Raw genomic sequence first — 20,143 nt, forward strand, 5'->3', positions numbered from 1 at the left:
TATCGAAACATCGAAATTTTGTAAAACCATTAAACAGTGGTCGGATTTGGTAAATATACTGTGAACCAAAAATCTGATATTTCCGTTTCACAAAAAAATTTATAATTTAGAATTTTCAAATGATTATCATTGACGAAAGTCTTAAAAACATTTAAAGCAGCATATTTTTGACTTTCAGCACACTTTTTAAAATGCCGCCCATTGTTATATTAATAGCACTTTTCGAAGTATTGAAAATGTAGATATTCTAAATTTCAATCCCAATTTTTAAGTTAATTCAAAAGTTAATGATTTTTGCCAGTGACCTTAACTGTAACCGACCACTGTACATCGCTATTATCGATAGTGCCATCGATTGTTTTGCAACGCTAACATATAACGAACCTAGTGCTAATTCGTTAAGGTACATTTTTTATAAGATTTTTTTCTCAAATTAGTTAATGCAGTTAATCAAACTCATATCGCAACTAAGAGTACAACAACATCAACTACGACAAATTTTTCGACAACGCCATTACTTCAAGAACATGGAATGCCCGGAGCTGTTGCCGCCAGCTAATGTCCGTGGCATGAGGCACTTACAACGTGGAGAGTTCAAAAAAAACGTGCAAGTCCCCAGGTTGAGGATAAACGAATCCCAAGTGGATCATGTGATGCCATTAGTTAAGAAATTTCTGCTTAAGATGGAGAAATTAAAGCCAGTTAGACCAGTAGTGGTAGTGCTAGATGGTGGATCAGACGAGCAGAAGGCACAACAAAAGGAGATTTTACTTCATCCTTTGCCCATTACCAAATGGGAATCGCTGCCCACGGAAGAGCTGGCGAAAAAGGATGTTACTGAGCTGAACTTTTCATTCGGTGAACTCGAACTAGGCTATGACAATTGGACAGCCAATGAGATACTGAAAAGCATTTTGCCCTTAGAAGAAGAGGGTCTCACCTCTTATTCCCGCATCGGTCATATAGTGCATTTAAATCTACGTGATCATTTGATACCCTTCAAGAGCATAATTGGACAAATTTTGCTAGACAAATTGCCGAACTGTCGTTCAGTCGTCAATAAAGCGTCGACAATAGACAACACCTATCGTAATTTTCAAATGGAATTGATATGTGGTCAAGACGACTACAAAGTCGAGACCAAAGAGAATGGAATTCCCTTTGAATTTGATTTCTCGCAGGTATACTGGAATCCTCGTTTGTCAACGGAACATGAACGCATTGTAAAATTACTGCAAGCCGGCGATGTGCTCTACGATGTCTTTGCCGGCGTAGGTCCATTTAGTGTGCCGGCTGCGAAGAAACGTTGCCAAGTCATGGCTAACGATCTGAATCCCCACAGTTTTCAATGGTTACAGCACAATGCAAAGCGCAATAAATGTCTAAATAATATCCAAATGTTCAATAAAGATGGCCGGGAATTCATATTGAAGGATCTACAAAGAGATCTCCTTGAGCGTTGGCATAACTCCGATTCGAAATATTCCATACACATAACGATGAATCTGCCTGCCATGGCCGTTGAATTCTTGGACGCGTTTCGTGCTCTCTATAATGACAAGGACTTGCACGATCTATCCGAAGATCTTTTAAACTATCCTACAGTTCATGTGTATGCCTTCGCCAAGGGTGAAAATACAAAGAATCTGGTAAAAGAATTGGTCGAACAAAATTTGGGCTGCCCCCTAAACCTCGAGGAACATTCACTTGTCATCAGTTTTGTTCGCAATGTGGCTCCCAATAAGGACATGTATAGAGTGACATTTAAACTCACTTATCATCTGCTGACCACACCCAAGGAAACAGAGTCGGAGCCTATTGTAAAAAAACGCAAAGCAGACGATAACGCCGTGGCTCTTACTAAAGTGAAATGTATTTGAATGTTAAGCAAATAAAGTTAATAGTCTTTCTACCTTAAACTATTATATAGTCGAGTTTATCTTCGTTTCAGATGGGTCGTAACAAGGCTAATAACAAGAAGGTAGCTGCAACTGGCGCTTCTACCAGCGCCAAGCCAAAGACCCCCCTCAATAAATCGAAGAAGTCCAAAAATCTATTCAAAGTAGCCGATAATAAAAAGGGCAAAGACAAGAAGCCCAAAGAAGTTCAAGGAAAACTAAAGAAGGTAAGCTTATCCGGATGGGAAAGTCATATGGCTGTATGCCATAGATACATATTTCTTTTTTGTTAAGTCAGATTTTCATTTTTCAGAATAGATTATTTGAAAATATGATTGACTCTTGTCTTTCCATCATAAAAGATTGATTATTTTTGGCTTTTGTTTACAGATCAAAGAATCCGTTAAGTCCAAGCAGGAGAAAGTTGATGCCAGCTTGAAGACATTGCATAAGGATTTGGTAGTTAAAAAACCAAAGCCATCGGTGGCCCCCATTAAAAACAAGAAGAAGCCTGCAGCAAATACCCAGAAGGTATCGGACAACCTAAGCAAACTGAAGTTTTAAACCAAATTGCCCCGAATTGCATATATGTAGTTGTAGTTAGTTTCAATGGTTAAAACAAATATATAATAGATATATATGTATTACTCAAATATGAGATGGTTGTGGAGACTAGATTATTAATGGATGATTAGCTGGAGGCAAAACAGCAGCTGGACTCTGTGTTGGAGCAGCGGGAGTTGCAGCCGTCGTGGTGGCTTTCGTCGTTGCCACATTTGGAGTCCAACCAAAGAGTTCGCGTATTATACCATCCAATTGATTTTTGTCTATGCCAGCAGCCTGTAACTGATCCAGCACAGAGATGGTGTCGGGCCAAGTCAACCAGCGTTCGTAGACGCCTTGTAAAGTCTGTAAACGTGTCCAGAACTGTGAAAATATGCCACGCTGCAGTACCTTGGCCTCGATGACACCTCGTATGGCATACTGGGGAAAATAGAGTTGCAGTTCGCTTAAAAATCCACGCCAGCCAAGCACTGAACCTGACCAATAAGGATAACGATTCCATAGGCTAACGCCCAATTCATGTTCCTCAAACTCGAATGAACCACCGCCAGAGGCAACCAGCTGTTGGTCAACCCATTGCAAAAATTTAATCAATTCCGGCTGGGACAGCAAACGCCAGCGTGCAGTGAATCCCGCCTGGCTATTTATAATTCGTACAAATGCCTGGAACTCCGCATCGTTCAATAGGTAACGCAGAACGAGTTGCTTAATTGGTTTAAATTGTATTAGACGTATGATTTCTTCTAAATCCTGTGAAAGCGTTGGCAAAGGCGCTGGTGCCGCCAGTTCTACTCCCAGCGGTGACAAAGGTCCACCTACAATCGGGACAGGCGGTTGTGGTGGCCACTGACTGTAGGTCAATGTGCAGAGGGCTAAGAACAACAACCCAGTCAACGAAGAAGCCATCACTAGATTCTCAACTGCTAAGAGATCCCACTAAATTCTCCCTTTTTATATGGACAATTCAACTTATCAGCAAAAAAACAAAACAAAAAATTCTCCAAGAATTTGTCGCAGCATTTTGTCTGTTGACATTGCAGCTGATGATGCTGATGTTATCTTTGCTTCGAACTGTTTATAGTTTTGCCGGAAATTCCTATCCGGGAAGGAAAAATACGTTTTTATTAACAATCATAATAGTATTATCTTAAATTCGCAAACAAATTGATAAATTTAGAATCTTAATAAAGCAAAAAAAGCTCAAAACAGTTTCAGATACTAAATCCCTTCAATATATGAACATATACATATGCATGTGCATATATGTATATGTACGTAGGTACATATGTACACACATATGTATATTGATTTGGATTATTCTGACCTGAAATATATGAATACTTTTAAAAAGGTTCTGTCTTTTGCTTTGTGTGAACTTTATTTCCAAATATCAACAATGCATTTTGGAGACAATTATGAGAAACCACAAAACGAACATATTGAATAAAATTAGCGAATCGATTGGGTTCCTTTTTTAGGGAGGTATTTGAACACGAAATAACTGGCATGATATAAAAACATTCATACAACATATCAGGACATGCAACTGTTGGGGGGCGTGAAGGTATATAACCTTTCCACCCGGCATCTTGTATCACCAAACCAGATCTTATACAAAATCTCAGTCGATTAGAATTTTGGCCATAAATTACTAAATTTGTTTTCGTTTTCTTTCGGTTATCTTTTTTGCTTTATGGGCTCTTGCGGATACGTTTCAAAAATTAGATTTCTGCTTTGCAGCGTTGCACTCTCTGATACAAATACAAATTATTCTAAAAATATTTAGTAATTAAACAGTTTTAGCGTTTGTTTTTCTTTTTTTTTTTTTTTTTGGTTTGTTTACGTATACAGAAATGTTTTCCCATTCTTTTTCTTGACCTTTTCCACAGACCGTCCGTAGACCTAGTTTTCTCTCACTCATTACGAATCTTATAGAAAAAAACCTTAAGCTAACTTAATAAAAATCCTGTTGCACAAGCTCTTTATCATTTAAATTGTGAAAACTTCGAATATGCCATTAAGTTGAAGTGGAACTAGGATGGCTAATTAAATTCCTTACTTGGCTGTTAAGCAGCTCATACATAATTATTATCAATTAAGATTGGCATGAGGCCAAATATATGATTAAAAAAAAAGGAAACTAGCTTATAAAATAAAAGCGAAACTGAATGACGGTGAGGAACAATGGTGGTCAGTTGCCCCCTTTGCGTCTTTGCCACCAAGCTCTAATTGCCTCTCCTACTTGGCGATAGATCATCAGAGCCAATATGGGCAGAACCAGTCGAGCATCTTTAAATAAATAAACGTAGCAGGCAACCAAAAAGAGAACCAAATCCGTGGAGTAACTTAAAGCTGAGCGAACTTTCTCATGGGCCTGCTCCTCAGAGTGCATTAGTGCCAGAGCCGAGGCCTTTTCGAGTAGTTCTCGATCGGCTGGCGATAAAACCAGTGTACCTGTGCCTCTCGGTGACAAGGCAGAAGTGTTTTGTGTTGGTAGTAGAGGTGCTGGTGGTCTACTCAGGGATGTATCCCGCGATCGTGAGGGTATACGACGTTTTATTACCCGCTTGACCTTAACCAGGCGAGTCCTTCCACGGGCATCGGGACGAGCTTCAACAGCGTCGCCCATATAACTTTCACTTTCGGGTTCCGTTTTATATTTTGTCTTTGGCGGTGGTACTACTAATACCATGGGGTACTCCTCTTCTTCATCAGGAGCTGGTGTAGATGGAGTATTAGGTGATGGCAGATGCTGCTCCTCTTCGCTGCTTTGCCGGGACGCAACCTTATTTAAAGCCAAATTACTGGAGGCATCGCGTACATGAACCAATTGTTCGCGTTCTGAAATGGAGAGACGACGCTCACGACTAACAGTAGGAGGAGCCAAGAGCAAATCATCATCATTCACAAGACGCTGTTTAATCTCTAATGTCTCATTGTCCATCTCTTCATCGCTGGCTTTAGCTGCTGCTTTTTTCAGCTCATCCCGATCGAGATAGAGGGGCTTGTGATATTTATGGCTAGAGCCAACCTCGCGCACGAGATCACTGTAGTGATCGACAGCGGCATGAGCCTCTTCTAGCATTAGGCGTTCAGCCTCCTGGCGACGTTGATCTTCCAACTCTTTGGCCTTTCGTTTCAATTCAACATCGGCTGCTATAGCAGCGGCATTGACTTTTTCCAATGGATTTGATAGCTCCTCATTGGCCTCGGTATTCTTTTCGGTAGTCGTACGTTTATCGCGACTAAAAAAAGATTTTAAGCCTTTGGCTAAATCTAGTTTTATATTGCTGCTCGCTGCCGCAGTAGTAGCAGTAGTAGTGTTTGTGGTATGGGTTAAACTGATCGTAGGGCCAGGTGTCGGAGTACTTGAAGGAATTACACTAGCTCCCTCAACAGCTGCTGTCCCTAATGTTTGTTCTACATGCTCATTTGAGGACCGTTTCAGTATAGGTTTTGGCACGAAATCAGGGCTAGGTAAGGGGACAGGACGTGTTAGAACTACCGCTGCTTGTTCGGGTGTAGGAGCACGATATGGTGTAAATGTTCCTCCAGCCATAATTCGCGGATGATAGGTTTCCAAGTCACGGGGACTTGGCGATCGAGTACGTGCCATTAATTCCATTTTGAATTTCTCTATGGAATCTTGTTCAGAAGATGCAGTACTTTCGGTATAATCCGAACCCAAATCATAGCTAGATTTGAGTGGTTTATCACCTGTAACATCTTCATCTCTATCATCGATTTCCTCACTTTCATCATCTGTGCTCTCAGTTAAGTGTTCTTCTTCAGCATCTGCTTCTTCATCTTCGTTTGTTCCCATTTGTCTTTTCTCCTTTTGGTGTTCGTCCCTTTCCGCATTTCTCAGACGTGACATTTGCGTCATTATAATTTCGTTGACATTCTCCCTGGAGTCCCATTTGCGTCCAAGAGATACCATGTCTGCGGACTGACGCCTCAGTTCACTTCGTCGCTCAAATGAAGCTCGTTCCGCCTCAGAAATCGAACCCAGACGTTTACGAAGATTAGCCGGTGGCACTAGTTTTTCTTGTAGTTCAGGTTTTGGCGCGGATTTCGATGCCTGTTCCAGCTCCACAGCCTCATAGAATCGGGCCATGGCCCGTTCATACAGCAATTCAGTGGAGCTAACTGAACGACGCAATGGGAACGTTGTGTGTAAATTAGTAAACTCCAAGAAAGCCAAGTCTGGAGCAGAAATTGATATTGGCGGTGGTTGGATGGCATCCTCCAGATCCAGCTCAAAGGAATCTTGTTCTAGAGAGAAATCGAGAGGTAGAAACAGAAACGAATAAATGTATCCTAATTAAAACCATGGGTAAGTAAAGTATACGCACTGTCTTTATCCTTAACTTTGCTATTCTTATCGAAGACCACCAACATGAACTCATTGCTGGTATGAACTTCATCGTGTTTCTCTGTAACTGAGGATCTGGACGGCCGATAGCTTGAAGGAGTTTCCAATGGTGATGGTGGTGGTTCCGTCGATGTTGGCGTAGGAGACGGTGGTGAACTTATCTCAATAGTGGGTAACTTTTCACCCACAACGGCGCTGGCATTGGTGGCAACAGCCAAAGCCAATAAGGGCACATTTTTTTGCTGGACTTATTGTTGTTTGCCCCGAAAACCGTCGGACATTTTGATTAACACCTAATTGGACGGGTTCGGCGCTTCGTTGTAGGGCAGGCGTCGTTTTAATTGGTTCCGGAGGAGTTGGACTTTTGCGTAAAGGCGATGATTGTAGTGGTGTTTGCTTTTTAACGGGAGGACTCAGACTGCGTTTTCGTTGTAGGAGTGGGGGTGATGAGGGCGTGGGTAGAGCTGGAGGAAGTTTATTCGTTTCGGTTTTAATCTTTGGTTTAAACAATTTCAATGATGACAAAGGTGACGAGGGAGCGGGTGTCATCTGTGGCGATCTTTGGGGCGATTTTTGTGGCTTCTCCATGGGCAAAGCTGTGGTGGTAATCAAAGTTAGATTGAGCTTAGTACCTGGAGAAGTTGTTGTCGGGGGAGCAGGACTTTTGCGAGCATCCAACTTTAACGCCTCGACTGAAGTGCCATAGGACATTTCATGATGCAATTGCTCATTGTCAATAAGCTGCGGTTTGGGCTTCCTCTTGGAACTGGGCGACATACCCGTTGAAGCATCAGAGTGCGGTCGAGGAGGTGAAAGAGTTTTACGTCTAGGAGGAACCTGCACTTTTGATACGTCTTTATCTCCTTTTGATACATCTTCACCAGCTATTTTCGTGGCCGATTTGGGTTTGACTATACCCCTCTTTGGATCAGGTATAAATAACAGCTCCGATTCCTCAGAAGGCTCACTCAAACCATAAGGGTTTTCAGCCTTAACGCGAAATTTATATTCCGAACCTTCGATTAAATCGTGGAGGGTGGCTGTCAATGATCTTGTGGTAGCTGCCTTAAGCCAAACATTCCAGCCTAAGCGAAAGTATTCCACTATATAGTTGCCGATCTTGCAACCGCCATCATCTACTGGTGCCGTCCAGGACAAAGTGGCCGATTTCCCAAAGGACATATTCAATTTGGGAGCACCTGGTGGATTGGGCCGCGCGGTGACTGTTACCAAAAATGAGGTGATATCTTCGCCCAGTTTATTCCAGGCCCTTACAACGTACTCTCCGCGATCCTCTCGTAAAACGTTATCGATCTTTAACATGGAATTTTTATCCGTATTGGAAATCTCAAAACGTCCGCCGGGTGCAATAACTTCACCTTCATGTAGCCATGTTATGACTGGCAATGGTTGACCAGCTATGCCCACCTTAAGGCGCAGAACCTCATCAGCTTCTACAATTAGACCATCTTCGTAAGTGCGAGGCAAACGTATTTTTGGAGGAGCTTGCACCATAAGTCGGGCCTTGGTTACCACATGACCGGCTCGATTAGTGGCCGTGCACTTGATCTCACCCTCATCCGTAAGTGCCACTTGGTGTATGATCAGAACACTTGCATCGTTTTCATTTACAATTTTAGTTCGACGACTGCTAAAGATCTCATAGCCATCCTTAAACCAATTGATCTCTGGTGGTGGTTCACCTAAAATTTTAACACGAAATTCGATGCGCTCATCCTCCACAGCATTCGTGTCCACCAATTCATCGATGAAACGGGGCACCGTTATCGCATTTCGTTGCAAGGTTACTGTCAATGGATCGGATAGATCACTGGCATCGGAGCGTCCCACAATATTTTCGGCGAAACAGCGAAACTGATAACGCCAGCCGGGTTCCAATCCGCTAATACATACCTCACACCTTGAGATGGGTGTGGGCGTAGCTCTCACCCAATGCGGGGAGCCCATCCGACGATGTTCAACAGTATAGCCAGTAATAGGGGACCCACCATCCAATAGTGGGCGCTCCCAGCGAAGATTGACCACATCGGGCTGTTGCTCCGTCAGGGAAAGTGGCGTCAGTATGGGACGACCCGGTGGAGAGGGACGCTCTGTGGGCACAAAAAAAAAACAGAAAACAATAATTAAACTTAGAGATCCATCTTATTGTCTCTCTTCCGCACACGCTCGCCCATTCTCTCTCAATCTCTTTGGTTCTCTAACGCTCTCTACCGTTACTTTAGACACGAAATTTTTAGGCCAAACGGCAACAGCAGCAACCACTTGAACGAATGGCTAAAAATAACCGACAAAAAATTCTGGCTGTCCTCTCTCCCCCCCGCGTACTCACTGCCTGTCTCTCCCAGCTCTCCCACCTGCCTACATAGCCCATAAGTCTATTTTTTTTTTTTTTTTTTTCAATTTTTCTATTAATGATATATTATGGTTTTGTACTACTTCCCCATTCCATTGATTTTGAAACAAACTTGCCTGCAGATTTCCAATGCACATTCTTCTTGGGTCGTCCTGTTTGTGTTTGATTCTGCAATTTGCCCGGCTGGTTGCCCATTTTTCCGTATTTTTTTTGCCTTTTTGGTGTTTCTGAGATTGTTTTTGAGGAATTTTTGTATTTAACCTATTTAATTAATTTTTTTTTGCTTAAATTCCGTCATATATAGAAATGTCTATATATAGAAAGAGACGGATGCACAGTTTAACTTTGTCGTTTTCCAATTATTTTGTCGTATTTAAGAAATTTTATAAAAATTGTTATGTTCGTGGTGTTGGTAGCCATCGCGGCGCATTGAATAATCCGTTTGGTCGTTTAGCTCGGCATTATCTTTTCCGTTCTATTTTTTTTTCAAATGGACTTTTTGTCGTTTCGTTGATCGAGAGAGAACTTTTTTGTTTGATTGTTTGAAAATGTCAACGACGACTAACGGTCAGAGTTGTCATCATTCGTGAATGATAATTTAAGACCCATTCACACTGTGATAAAGAACAAATAAATCTTCTAGTATATTACAAGACAAACCATGCATCGGTATGATGCGTTCAATATTCCTTTGGACAATCGAGCATTGCAAAGAAAAGAAAAGTTACGTGTTTTTGCTTTGCATTTAAATATAATCACAATTTTAAGAATCCAATGCAGTGTGAGAAGTCTTCAAGTCCATACACCCTTTGTGTATATGTATTTCTGCCTTTAGCTTAGTTGGTCACACTAATGGCTTAAAATCAAACCAAATTTGTTTAAAAAATAATTCAAGTCTTTGCTACGTTTTCCAATGGGCGGCACTCGGTGTGTTTTTCGCAATTGCAAAGTGTCATCGCAGCGTAATCCCAAAATGCATTTCTTCAAGTTTCCGGTGAGGCATCCGAAACGTCTGGAGGATTGGCTAAAGAACTGCTCGAATGAAGAAATTGCAGAACTGGCCGATCTAAAGAAATTGGCCAATCGAGCGGTATGTGCACGGCATTTTCGTGTGGAATGCTTTATGAACTACAAAATGGACAGACTGATAGCCAACCAAATGCCGAAACCGACACTGATGCGGATAAACAAGTATTTGGCTTGGGATTTTGAAAATCTCGATACGAATGGTGAACCAAAGATGGTAAAATTAGAGAAACCAACGGCAAAGCATTTGATCCCACCGGAAAACTTTGAGTGTCCGCTTGGCTTCGATAACGACGATTATGTAGTCGTTACAGAGGAGGAGGAGGAAATGCCTGATTCTTCAGATGCAGATACTATTCAAACGATTGGTGCCAAGGCAACGAAAAGAAAGGAGGAGAAGGATGGGGAGCCACAACTAAAACAAAAAAATGAGGAATTGAAACAAGACACTAAACGATTAAGAATGCTTGATTTTCGATTGTTGGATGAGGGTCACAGCCTGGAAAATATAGAGGATGAGATCAATACCGATGTCGAGTCGATTGAAACTTCAATACCAGAGGCCCATGACGAGCTTCAACGGAAATACGACAAGCTTTTGATTGATCATGAACAGTTAAAGTCTAAAGCATCCGAAATGCAGCCACAAGTTGCCAGCTCCTCCTCCTCTTTCAAAACTTTAACCAAGGCTCAGTTATATCAAGGCCTTAAAAAATATCTAGGACCCACTATGGCCGCCTTGGTGCGCATGGAAATGTTTGGTGGTGTCGATGATCGTGACTGGCAAGATGATGAGCGGCAATTTGCCATGGAATTACTACAATTAGGCGAAGAAGTCTATACCTACTGTTCCGAAGAGTGGCGCTTCCGTTTGCCCTCCCTCCGCCTGGTTCGTTATTGGAAAAGCCATCCAAATGAAAACGGCCAATTATAGTTATAAATATTAATAAGTAGCATATACAAATAAAAAAATTCAATCCAAATGGCATATAATAGAATCATCAGTGGTCTTGTTAACGCAAATATCTGGAGACGATGAATCACAGAAATAATTATCCAGACAACTGCCAGTGACATTGGTTGGCGTGGTGGCTCCAAAGCAGAACGCAAATGTTGTCCGTGATGTACATGCAAACACATAGTTTGGAGCGCATTGGCCACAGCTATCCGTATCCCCACAACTGGATGGTGTTTCGCTACGTTGAAAGCAAATCACAGGCTGATCTGTGCACACTAGGCCATCGGTGCATGTGAATGTCTGATTGGTATACGGTTGGTCGGATCCAAAGCACAAATGATATGACGTTTGATTGATGCAAGCAGCGCCATTCGACGCTTGGCACACATTGCAATCGCTCCATGTCTTATGAATCAAATGCAACAGAAACACAAGAAGAACCTGAAAGAAAAAAAAAACCCTACATGAAAACTGCTGGACTTAAGTTTCAAAGGCCATTTGTTAATTTCTCTGTCGTCTCAGTAAAGTTATAGTCATAAAATTAGTTAATATCGAAAACAAATAATTATTAAAAAAGTTACGCAGAACTTTATCTCAATATAGAAGAGCCTGTTGTTAAATGAACGTTAATAGGTGATATATAAAAAGCAGAAATAGTTCAGATAAGGCTCTTTAACGTTAAAAAAAAAGGATCAAGTTTTTGTTAGATTGGCCTTTAATTTGGAAATTGTGTTAGCGAATATTTTAAGACTTTTACTTACCACAAAGATAAACTTGTACATCTTGAAACTTTGACAACAGTCGTATGAATGGTTTGCGAATTCATTCAGCATGGCCTTTTAAGCAACCAAAAAAACAGAAAATAAATAAATAAAGAAGTAGGTTTACGGCGCCATGTGATTCACTACTACGGGAACCTTGATTTTTGTATTTTGGTTATCTTTACGGCGGTCTAAAACCACACCCAAGTCAAGGGAATACTCCGGCGTCTCCTATATAAACGGCAGATTGCCAATTCACAACTATTCTAGCCATTTAAACTGTGCAGAACTCTGAACATGTTGAGACTTATATCAGTAAGTAAATAAACATAGATTCGTACCGAAAAAGAACAATATTATGCCATAAAGTTCATTTATATGTATGTCTTACATTTTATCTAGTTTCTCGCAATACTCTTCGCATTTCTGGGTCTAACCTTCGGTCAGTGGAGATGCAATGTATGCTTTAGCACGGGCATAGCCTGTGTGGACAGTCGATCGTATATTAATTGCGGGGACTCCGTTACCGATACTGATACACACACCTGTCCTGACGACACTGTTTGCACGGACACGGATAAGATATGTGTCACACCCAGTGAGTCTGTAAGTGCCGCTTGCGATGGAAACAGTTGTGGCGATTGCTCCCTAACTGATAGACGTTATGCTTGTTTGAGTGAATTTGAATATGGCTTTTGTTACAATGAATCTACCGTTTTTGAGAATAGCATTTCCACATGTCCTGATGGCTACTATTGCACATTGGAGAACTATGTCTATTGCGCCCCCATGGAATCGTCAACTGTAAGTATAGTTATTTAATTTTTTATTATAAATAATTTCATTCGACAGTTTGTAGCCTTCTTGCGAGCCTTCGACGACAACAATAGAACCGACAGCGAGCTCTACAGACTCATTATCTAGCACCACGGAGACAAATACTTCACCCCAACAATCTTCGACGACAAATTATCCACAGGACTCTTCCACCACAGAATCTACAACATCAGATTCCTCTAATGATTCTTCTACTACAGATTCCTGGAACGAATCTTCCAGCTCTTCCACCACAAACGCATCAGATGATAGTTCCACACAATTGTCTACGGTATCAACAATAACGACGACAGATTCGTCAAGTGATTCCTCCACCTCAGTATTCACAACGACAGATTCGTCCTACGATTCTTCTACTACAGATTCTTTGAATGAGTCTTCCAGCTCTACAGATTCATCTTCCACCACAAATGCATCAGATGACAGTTCCACACAATTGTCTACGGAATCAACAATAACGACGACAGATTCATCAAGTGATTCTTCCACCTCAGTATCCACAACGACGGATTCGTCTTACGATTCTTCTACTACAGATTCTTCGAATGAGTCTTCCAGCTCTACAGATTCATCTTCCACCACAAACGCATCAGATGAAAGTTCCACACAATTGTCTACGGAATCAACAATAACGACGACAGATTCATCAAGTGATTCTTCCACCTCAGTATCCACAACGACGGATTCGTCTTACGATTCTTCTACTACAGATTCTTTGAATGTGTCTTCCAGCTCTACAGATTCATCTTCTACCACAAACGCTTCAGATGATACTACAGAATCAACTATATCATCTACAGATCCTTCATACGATTCTTCAACAACCAAATTTACAACAACGGATTCTTCAAACGAGTCTTCCAGTTCTACAGATTCACCAGCGGAATCATCCACGATAAATTCATCAACTGATACTTCCACTAGAGATTCTACAGAATCAACAATATCTTCTACACATTCATCAAATGATTCTTCCACGTCAGACTCAACAACGACGGAGTCATCCAATATTTCTTCCACAATGCCTGTAGATTCATCCTCTACGTCATCAACAGAAACTTCCACACAAAAATCCACAGAATTTACGATTTCCACGACGGAATCTTCAAATGACACTTCCACGACATCATTCCCAGTTACGACTTCAGCTTCTATTTCAACTACAACAGAAGCATTTTCCGCCGATTCCTATTGCGCCGGTTTGAAACAAAAGGGATATTTCCGCGTTGAGACTGATACAACATGCCAAGAGTAAGTTTTTGTCCATTTAAAAACCAAAGCAAAAGAAATATATTTGCAAAAATTTTAGCTACGTCTACTGTTATAAGCTGTCCACTGATTATCTTGGATGGCTATATCATTGTAATACGAACTTGTACTACAATTCCCAGACGACTCTGTGCCAATCCGAAAGACCTGATGATTGCTAAGATGAAACATATGTTTCGATCAGTACAAAATACAATAAAATACAATAAGTACAATATTTATTTATGAACAGGTGTCTGGTTTTGTAGTACTGCAATATTTCCTAGTTGCGTCGTACCATTGGTTGTTGGGACAATTTCTGACGGTAGCTGTATATGCATTGTTGACAAGACGGCAATAGACATAACTTAAACGATAAGATACAACAATAATAATGGTTGACTGCTGGAAACATCAAATTGACTTACGTTGCACAAGTTGAGTCCAATTCATTTTGATAGAATCCTGTAGCCTGCACTTCCTGGCACATAACCGTAGGATCTCGGGGAGATGCTGTGGTTGTAGTGGATTCCGTAGTTCCGACTGATGACGATAATATGTCGCTCGAGGGAGTTGTCACCTTAGATGTCACCGAAGTCGTTGTAGTTGAATCGTTTGTCTCACAAGCGGCTGTACTGCTTGCCTCAGGATAGCACACATATGTCCCATCGGTGCATCGATAATTCTTGGGGCATTCTATATACATACGTATCGTAGCATTCTCCAAACATATAGAGAATGTAGTTTCATTGAAGCAAGCAACATTACTCTGCTTCTGACATATATCGCACTTATCTTGGCCAATTACGATGATTGGTGAGAGTAGACCTAAAACAATCCATATCTGGAAAGTAACAAAAAATAAAATTCGAAGCCTGTCTATTCGAGAAAGTATTTTACATTGGTACAAGTTTATAAAGAACACTTACCTTAAACATTTTTATAAACGTAAGGATAAAACGTCTGTATAATGTCAGATACATGAAGAAACTGTGAAATTAGCCACTAGTAGGGCATATAGTTGAAGGCAAATTATATTTTGGTGCGTTTTGCTTGTAGTTGTGCAGATAAAGATAAAACCATGAGGTCTTTTTTTTTTTTTTTTTTATTTAGCTTGATAACTAGTTTGTGGAAATCGTAAAGAAATTTTTAGAATTATTGCCAGATCATAAAGCCGCTCCTCAATGTCGAAATAATTACTCATTAATACATCCTTCGAGTTGCGTGGTTGAGCAAGATTTTAGTGTTTCATCGAAATATTCATTAAGTTTGCATTTTCTAATTTGGGCACGATAAATGCCATTGGATAGATAACAATAAATATAACTAAAAGGTTGTGAAAACAATAAAGAATGAATTGATGTTAATTGATATTTAGACCGTCTCTCCCGTTACCTGTTACATGTTGGATCTGCTTGATTTTGAAATGTTGTCGTTGTATTGGCTGCCAGGCAGGCATCATCGGCATTCCAAACCGCTGCTTCGGTTGCGGACTGATCCAAAACATCGGGCAATGAATTAAAATCCATTTTATCTGACTGGCATAAAGGCTCAAATTCATAACAAATATAAGAGCCATTCGTACAGTACAGACCATCGGGACATGTTATTTCAGAATAGGTTGGCTTATCATCTAAACATATGGAAAACGAGTTTTTGCTATGGCAGGCTATTCGATTATCTTGACAGATATTGCATAAGGCTGATAGATGGTCAATGAAAAGCTTTAAACAAACACATTTGTTAGCAAAGAGACTTACAACGTCGAGCGGAAACTCTTACCAAAATAAGAAACAATTTAAATAACATTCTATCACTTGCATGTCAAAATGCTTACTGAACCAACTTCAAGGCTTTTGAATGCTCCTAAACAAAATGCATGAGCATTTGTTTGTAAGATATATATGTATGTAAAAGACATATTTTATCTCTCGGTTCGCGAAGCAAAATAAGCTTATTTGCTGATTATATTTTGCATTTTTATTTTGAAATACGATTATGTACATTTCTGCTTTTGAAAAGCATTAGACATAACATCTCAATGACGTTGAACTCTATTAAAATTTGGATGGGATGATCATTATCTAGCTGATGATACAACAAGTACTTATTGTATCATGGTCTAGCTGTGGCTTTTTCATTAATGCATAGCAAATTATTCTATGTATTCAATTGGCTGGGTGCCAACACACCTTTTGGTAACTGATTCGAAATATGGCGCCAAGACGCCGCAGTAGTTGTTGTTGAAGACTCTTTAGTTAGGTTTTCAGTTCCACTGGAGGTAGTTTCTTTTTCTACAAAACATTTTTCCGGCCTCTGAGCCACACATTTTACTTGAACTTAATGAAAATATGGATTTGCAGTTGCCTTTGAAAAGGAAGTCTCAGGAACTCCAAGCGAACGCCCTTGTGGTGAAACATGATATCAATACCTTTAATGTATATTGAGAAATATGAGAAATCAGTACAAATGCTAGATCTTACTTACCAAGGCTACCAAACAGTTCCATTCTGATCACAATTTGCATACTCCGAAACGTTTCGATTATCCTAATGAACGTTGGACAATCATAAAGGTCTATGCTCTTAGAAATATCTAATCTTATTTTTGCTTTCACATTTTATTGGTAATCTTTTTTTTGGAAAAATGTATTTGATATTTTTGTAATTGTATATACATATCTAACTAATTGTCAAGCTTTTATGTATCGGAAGTACAGCCAGCTGGCAGGGTACTATCACATTTTGCAATGTCAGGATTAAAGTATGGTTTGCTCGATGAACAAGTGCGGACGGTTGGTTTAAAGACACCATTAACAAGGTAACAATAGATATACCTGCAAAATGGACCAGGATGGACAATACATTACAATTTGTAAGGATTCTCAGGATTTCTATTAATTGCACTGATGGACAAATAGTTATGCAATATTTTTATGTATATGTATATTTACGTGGTGCATGTTGGATCGTCTTCGTTTGCAAAGAGTGTAACTTTTGTGACGGCCGCACAAGAGGCATCCCAAGCAGCCGCTGTAGTTGTTGTCGGTTCAAGAGTCGTAGTGGTAGTGGTAGTAGTAGGTTTAGCAGTCGTAGTGGTAGTAGGTTCAGGAGTAGTAGTAGTAGTAGTAGCTTTAGGAGTAGTAGTAGTAGTAGGTTCAGGGTTAGTAGTAGTTGTGGGTATAGTCGATTCTGTAGTAGTCGATGTTAAGCCCTCAGTAGTAGATGTGGATTCCTCAGTAGTAGAAGTGGATACTTCAGTTGTTGATTCCTCAGTATTAGATGTGGATTCTTTAGTTGTTGATTCGTCAGTAGACGAATCGGCAGGAGTTGTTTCTGTTGTTAAGTCTTCACCTGACTTACAAGCCGGATCCCCCTTTAATACAAGTGTATGTGTCATCGGTGCAGTATGTATTCGGTGGACACTGGACGAAATTATTTGTGGGCAACCCTGTATGGGAAGAAAAAGAAAGGGAGTTACCATATAGACAGCTGTTTTCATCAAAATTGGAATAAAAGGTCCAGCATCGTAAGCTCGTTTTTGACATAATCTGACCTTGAAGTTAAACATAATTCATCGTGTTTTAATCAAAACAAGAAGTAAAAAAACCATATTACTTGTTTCGAAATAAATTTGATATACTCGTAGCATTAGAATACCATTGCACCGGCATTTGTGTGAAAAATAAGTCAACAATGTAAAACGAGGTAACAAAAAAGGGACTCTAGCCTACCTAAAATTAGACTAGAATAATCAAATTCAATCACAGGAGTGAAGTTCCTCACATTAAACTTAAAGAGCAGAACTCCTCGAAAGCTTTGGATGTGATTAAAAGGATCGGAGTTCAAGAGTGAGTTGTTGAATTTTAAAATCGTTTAAACAACTATTGTAGACGGAGTACAATAAAAACCTTTTTATTCTGTTAAGTACGCTCTATTGATTATTATCCCTGGTTCATCAAACTCAGATAACCAAAAAGGACTAAATGGCTATGCCTTTCTATGTCTAAATCATAAGATGTACATTTGTTACCGTGGGTGAAACTGCGTATGGAAAAATATTCAAGTAAAAAGTTATATCCCACTGAAACCGCATTTAATCATATTTCAAAACGGAATTAAAATCTTGGATATTTGAAGAAATTAGTCTCAAATCGTTTAAAAAAAAACAGAGTCGACCCTCTGGCTAGCCTTGCATGCGCCGAAGTTTGGATACCCTTACAAGGGTCTAAGCAGTCTTAAGTTTGCGAAAGAACAGCCTTCTACCTTAGGCTATAGCAATGCGACGCACGTAGCATGCCATTGTGTCATTAGTTTATATGACAGCTTTATTATATGGTTATCTGATTAGATGTGGCAAAATCATGGACAGAAAAATATTAAAGTTTCGGGCAGTCCTGTGAATAGTAATGATGTTATTGATAAAAGTCACTGTTTTCGATCAATGGTTTCTATGACAGCTGTATGCTATAGTATTCCAAGTGTTCGACTGAATTCGAGACGGACGAACAGACATGGCTAAGTGAACTCATCTCGTCGTGCTGATCAAGCATATATGTACATATACTGTAAATGGTAATATGGTTCTGACCAAAATGAATATATCCTTTTTGCAAGGGTATAAAAATCATTATGTAACATCATGATCATAATGCTTGTTTACAAAAATTTGGCTAGGAAGCTTTTTAGTTATCACAGTTTAAAGAATTGAATGACTATATCATTTAGCTCTCATAAGTCAAAACCCGTTTTGCCTGCTTATAATACGATAATCCCACAGGTTAATAATCTATAACTCGATTAAAATCGAATTTGTGTGTTATATAACTATCATAGATCACAGATAAAATATTTCTCCGCTCGACACGTGTGGGTTAGAAAAGATTAATAAAAGGCTGTAAATGTTGAGAAACCCCAACACGGCCAAAGTTAGCTCGGTCCTGTGCCTATATAGGTACATATTTCAGGTTTTAAACAGCTAAAAGCTAAAATATATGTAACAGAGAACTTGGTGCATACTCACCATACATGCAGATGGAGTAGGCAGTTTCATTATGACAGGCTACGTTATTGGCACTTTGGCAAACATCACATAAGGCTGCCAACTGGGTTGCCAAAATCTTAAGAAGTAAACAATGAAATGATAGATTTGGTCAGGTTAGTTAGCCAATTTGGGAGTACCTGGATCCTTGGATAGTGCTGGGATCCTTTTAATAATTACCAATGTTATAACCAGTTTGAGCAGCCACATTGCTTGTCAATTTAAAATGATGAGTATATTGTGAAAGTTACTCCTTTTATATAGTAAGAGAGTCACATAAAATTATCTAACCACAAAATTTTTATCTAGTCAGATTTGTTTTTGACAACGCCTTGTTGGAATTTACGGTAATAGTTGTCTTTTTATATACTTGCAGACAATTTGTCTGTTTTTATTGCATTCAATAAATTATTATTCGTATGTGTACGTGTATATAAATATGGTAAAGTATCTATGAGTTATGCACAAAAATATGAAGGCAACATAGGAATACATATGGTGTGTAGGTATATTCGAGTTTATCAATTTATCAAAGTTATTAGGCAGCGACTTAAGCATCAAAGTTTTTAGGCAGCGATATTGACATCACTAATACATAATAGGAATTTTGAAATAGATGTTAACAAATACAAGAATACATTAATCTCAACTGGTACGATCGCGGCGTACTTTTTGACCTTGCTTTCTTAATCAATTGGAAAACAGATTATAATCAGTGGCGCAACTTTATTTACAAACTGGGGAGCGGTATTCGACCGAGAATCAATATTTTTACCATCATTTCATATAATAACATTTACAAACATTAAATATTCCCAAAATCATATGTTTTTCAATATTTTAAAAGTTAAAGTTTATAGCAATGATTAGAGAACTCATTAATGCATATTATTTACAGTTGCATAATTTCAGAAGTGTGTAAAAGTTAATCCTGCTCAAAATAAATGGGATGGATGATTAAAATAAATACGGTATTCGCTAACATAGCCTTATATCGCTTCCTTTAGATTCACCACTGATCATTACATGTTTTTCATTAAGGATATCAACAAACTCATGACA

The 20,143-nt window shown here is 39.5% G+C and overlaps 8 protein-coding genes across 8 annotated transcripts; 4 read left to right on the forward strand and 4 right to left on the reverse strand.

The window, feature by feature from the left end:
* The first annotated feature begins 312 nt into the window (after positions 1 to 312).
* Positions 313 to 2,551, forward strand: LOC137579900 (tRNA (guanine(37)-N1)-methyltransferase). Its single transcript, XM_068293769.1, has 3 exons — positions 313 to 403; positions 1,952 to 2,125; positions 2,289 to 2,551. The coding sequence occupies exons 2-3, from the start codon at positions 1,952 to 1,954 to the stop codon at positions 2,460 to 2,462; spliced, it is 348 nt and encodes a 115-aa protein (XP_068149870.1). The 5' UTR covers positions 313 to 403; the 3' UTR covers positions 2,463 to 2,551.
* LOC137579898 (tRNA (guanine(37)-N1)-methyltransferase) lies at positions 410 to 1,880 on the forward strand. Its single transcript, XM_068293767.1, has one exon. It carries the CDS (start codon positions 441 to 443, stop codon positions 1,878 to 1,880), a length of 1,440 nt encoding a protein of 479 aa, XP_068149868.1. The 5' UTR covers positions 410 to 440.
* On the reverse strand, positions 2,488 to 3,391 carry LOC137579899 (protein G12). The gene has a single exon (XM_068293768.1). It carries the CDS (start codon positions 3,366 to 3,368, stop codon positions 2,571 to 2,573), a length of 798 nt encoding a protein of 265 aa, XP_068149869.1. The 5' UTR covers positions 3,369 to 3,391; the 3' UTR covers positions 2,488 to 2,570.
* A 445-nt stretch (positions 3,392 to 3,836) lies between these two features.
* Positions 3,837 to 9,737, reverse strand: MnM (myomesin and myosin binding protein). Its single transcript, XM_068293770.1, is given in 4 exon segments — positions 3,837 to 6,737; positions 6,818 to 7,076; positions 7,078 to 8,948; positions 9,328 to 9,737. Coding segments are annotated over 4 exon segments (4,293 nt in total). The 5' UTR covers positions 9,407 to 9,737; the 3' UTR covers positions 3,837 to 4,653.
* A 324-nt stretch (positions 9,738 to 10,061) lies between these two features.
* On the forward strand, positions 10,062 to 11,220 carry LOC137579862 (uncharacterized). The gene has a single exon (XM_068293699.1). It carries the CDS (start codon positions 10,125 to 10,127, stop codon positions 11,169 to 11,171), a length of 1,047 nt encoding a protein of 348 aa, XP_068149800.1. The 5' UTR covers positions 10,062 to 10,124; the 3' UTR covers positions 11,172 to 11,220.
* On the reverse strand, positions 11,166 to 11,989 carry LOC137579863 (uncharacterized). The gene is made up of 2 exons (XM_068293700.1): positions 11,957 to 11,989; positions 11,166 to 11,636 (listed from the first exon to the last, which is right to left on the reverse strand). The coding sequence occupies exons 1-2, from the start codon at positions 11,975 to 11,977 to the stop codon at positions 11,211 to 11,213; spliced, it is 447 nt and encodes a 148-aa protein (XP_068149801.1). The 5' UTR covers positions 11,978 to 11,989; the 3' UTR covers positions 11,166 to 11,210.
* Positions 11,205 to 14,238, forward strand: LOC137579861 (uncharacterized). Its single transcript, XM_068293698.1, has 4 exons — positions 11,205 to 12,271; positions 12,359 to 12,760; positions 12,816 to 14,044; positions 14,103 to 14,238. The coding sequence occupies exons 1-4, from the start codon at positions 12,254 to 12,256 to the stop codon at positions 14,221 to 14,223; spliced, it is 1,770 nt and encodes a 589-aa protein (XP_068149799.1). The 5' UTR covers positions 11,205 to 12,253; the 3' UTR covers positions 14,224 to 14,238.
* Positions 14,239 to 16,679: 2,441 nt separating this feature from the next.
* On the reverse strand, positions 16,680 to 19,291 carry LOC137580052 (salivary glue protein Sgs-3). The gene is given in 5 exon segments (XM_068293968.1): positions 16,680 to 16,877; positions 16,995 to 17,428; positions 17,430 to 17,491; positions 19,064 to 19,160; positions 19,262 to 19,291. Coding segments are annotated over 5 exon segments (759 nt in total). The 3' UTR covers positions 16,680 to 16,741.
* Between the last annotated feature and the right edge of the window lie 852 nt (positions 19,292 to 20,143).

This window comes from Drosophila tropicalis, unplaced genomic scaffold, assembly GCF_018151085.1.
Source record: "Drosophila tropicalis isolate 14030-0801.00 unplaced genomic scaffold, ASM1815108v1 contig_805, whole genome shotgun sequence".
NCBI classification, from domain to species: domain Eukaryota; kingdom Metazoa; phylum Arthropoda; class Insecta; order Diptera; family Drosophilidae; genus Drosophila; species Drosophila tropicalis.

Excerpts from the sequence above, each read along its gene's own strand:
- LOC137579900 (XM_068293769.1), top strand. The coding sequence starts at position 1,952 with ATGGGTCGTAACAAGGCTAATAACAAGAAGGTAGCTGCAACTGGCGCT. Across the intron at positions 2,126-2,288 it reads TTCAAGGAAAACTAAAGAAG|ATCAAAGAATCCGTTAAGTC; the intron begins GTAAGCTTATCC and ends TTTTGTTTACAG.
- LOC137579898 (XM_068293767.1), top strand. The coding sequence starts at position 441 with ATGCAGTTAATCAAACTCATATCGCAACTAAGAGTACAACAACATCAA.
- LOC137579862 (XM_068293699.1), top strand. The coding sequence starts at position 10,125 with ATGGGCGGCACTCGGTGTGTTTTTCGCAATTGCAAAGTGTCATCGCAG.
- LOC137579899 (XM_068293768.1), bottom strand. The coding sequence starts at position 3,368 with ATGGCTTCTTCGTTGACTGGGTTGTTGTTCTTAGCCCTCTGCACATTG.
- LOC137579861 (XM_068293698.1), top strand. Across the intron at positions 12,761-12,815 it reads CCCCCATGGAATCGTCAACT|CCTTCTTGCGAGCCTTCGAC; the intron begins GTAAGTATAGTT and ends GACAGTTTGTAG. Across the intron at positions 14,045-14,102 it reads ACTGATACAACATGCCAAGA|CTACGTCTACTGTTATAAGC; the intron begins GTAAGTTTTTGT and ends CAAAAATTTTAG.
- LOC137579863 (XM_068293700.1), bottom strand. The coding sequence starts at position 11,977 with ATGTACAAGTTTATCTTTGTG. Across the intron at positions 11,637-11,956 it reads TGTACAAGTTTATCTTTGTG|GTTCTTCTTGTGTTTCTGTT; the intron begins GTAAGTAAAAGT and ends TTTTTCTTTCAG.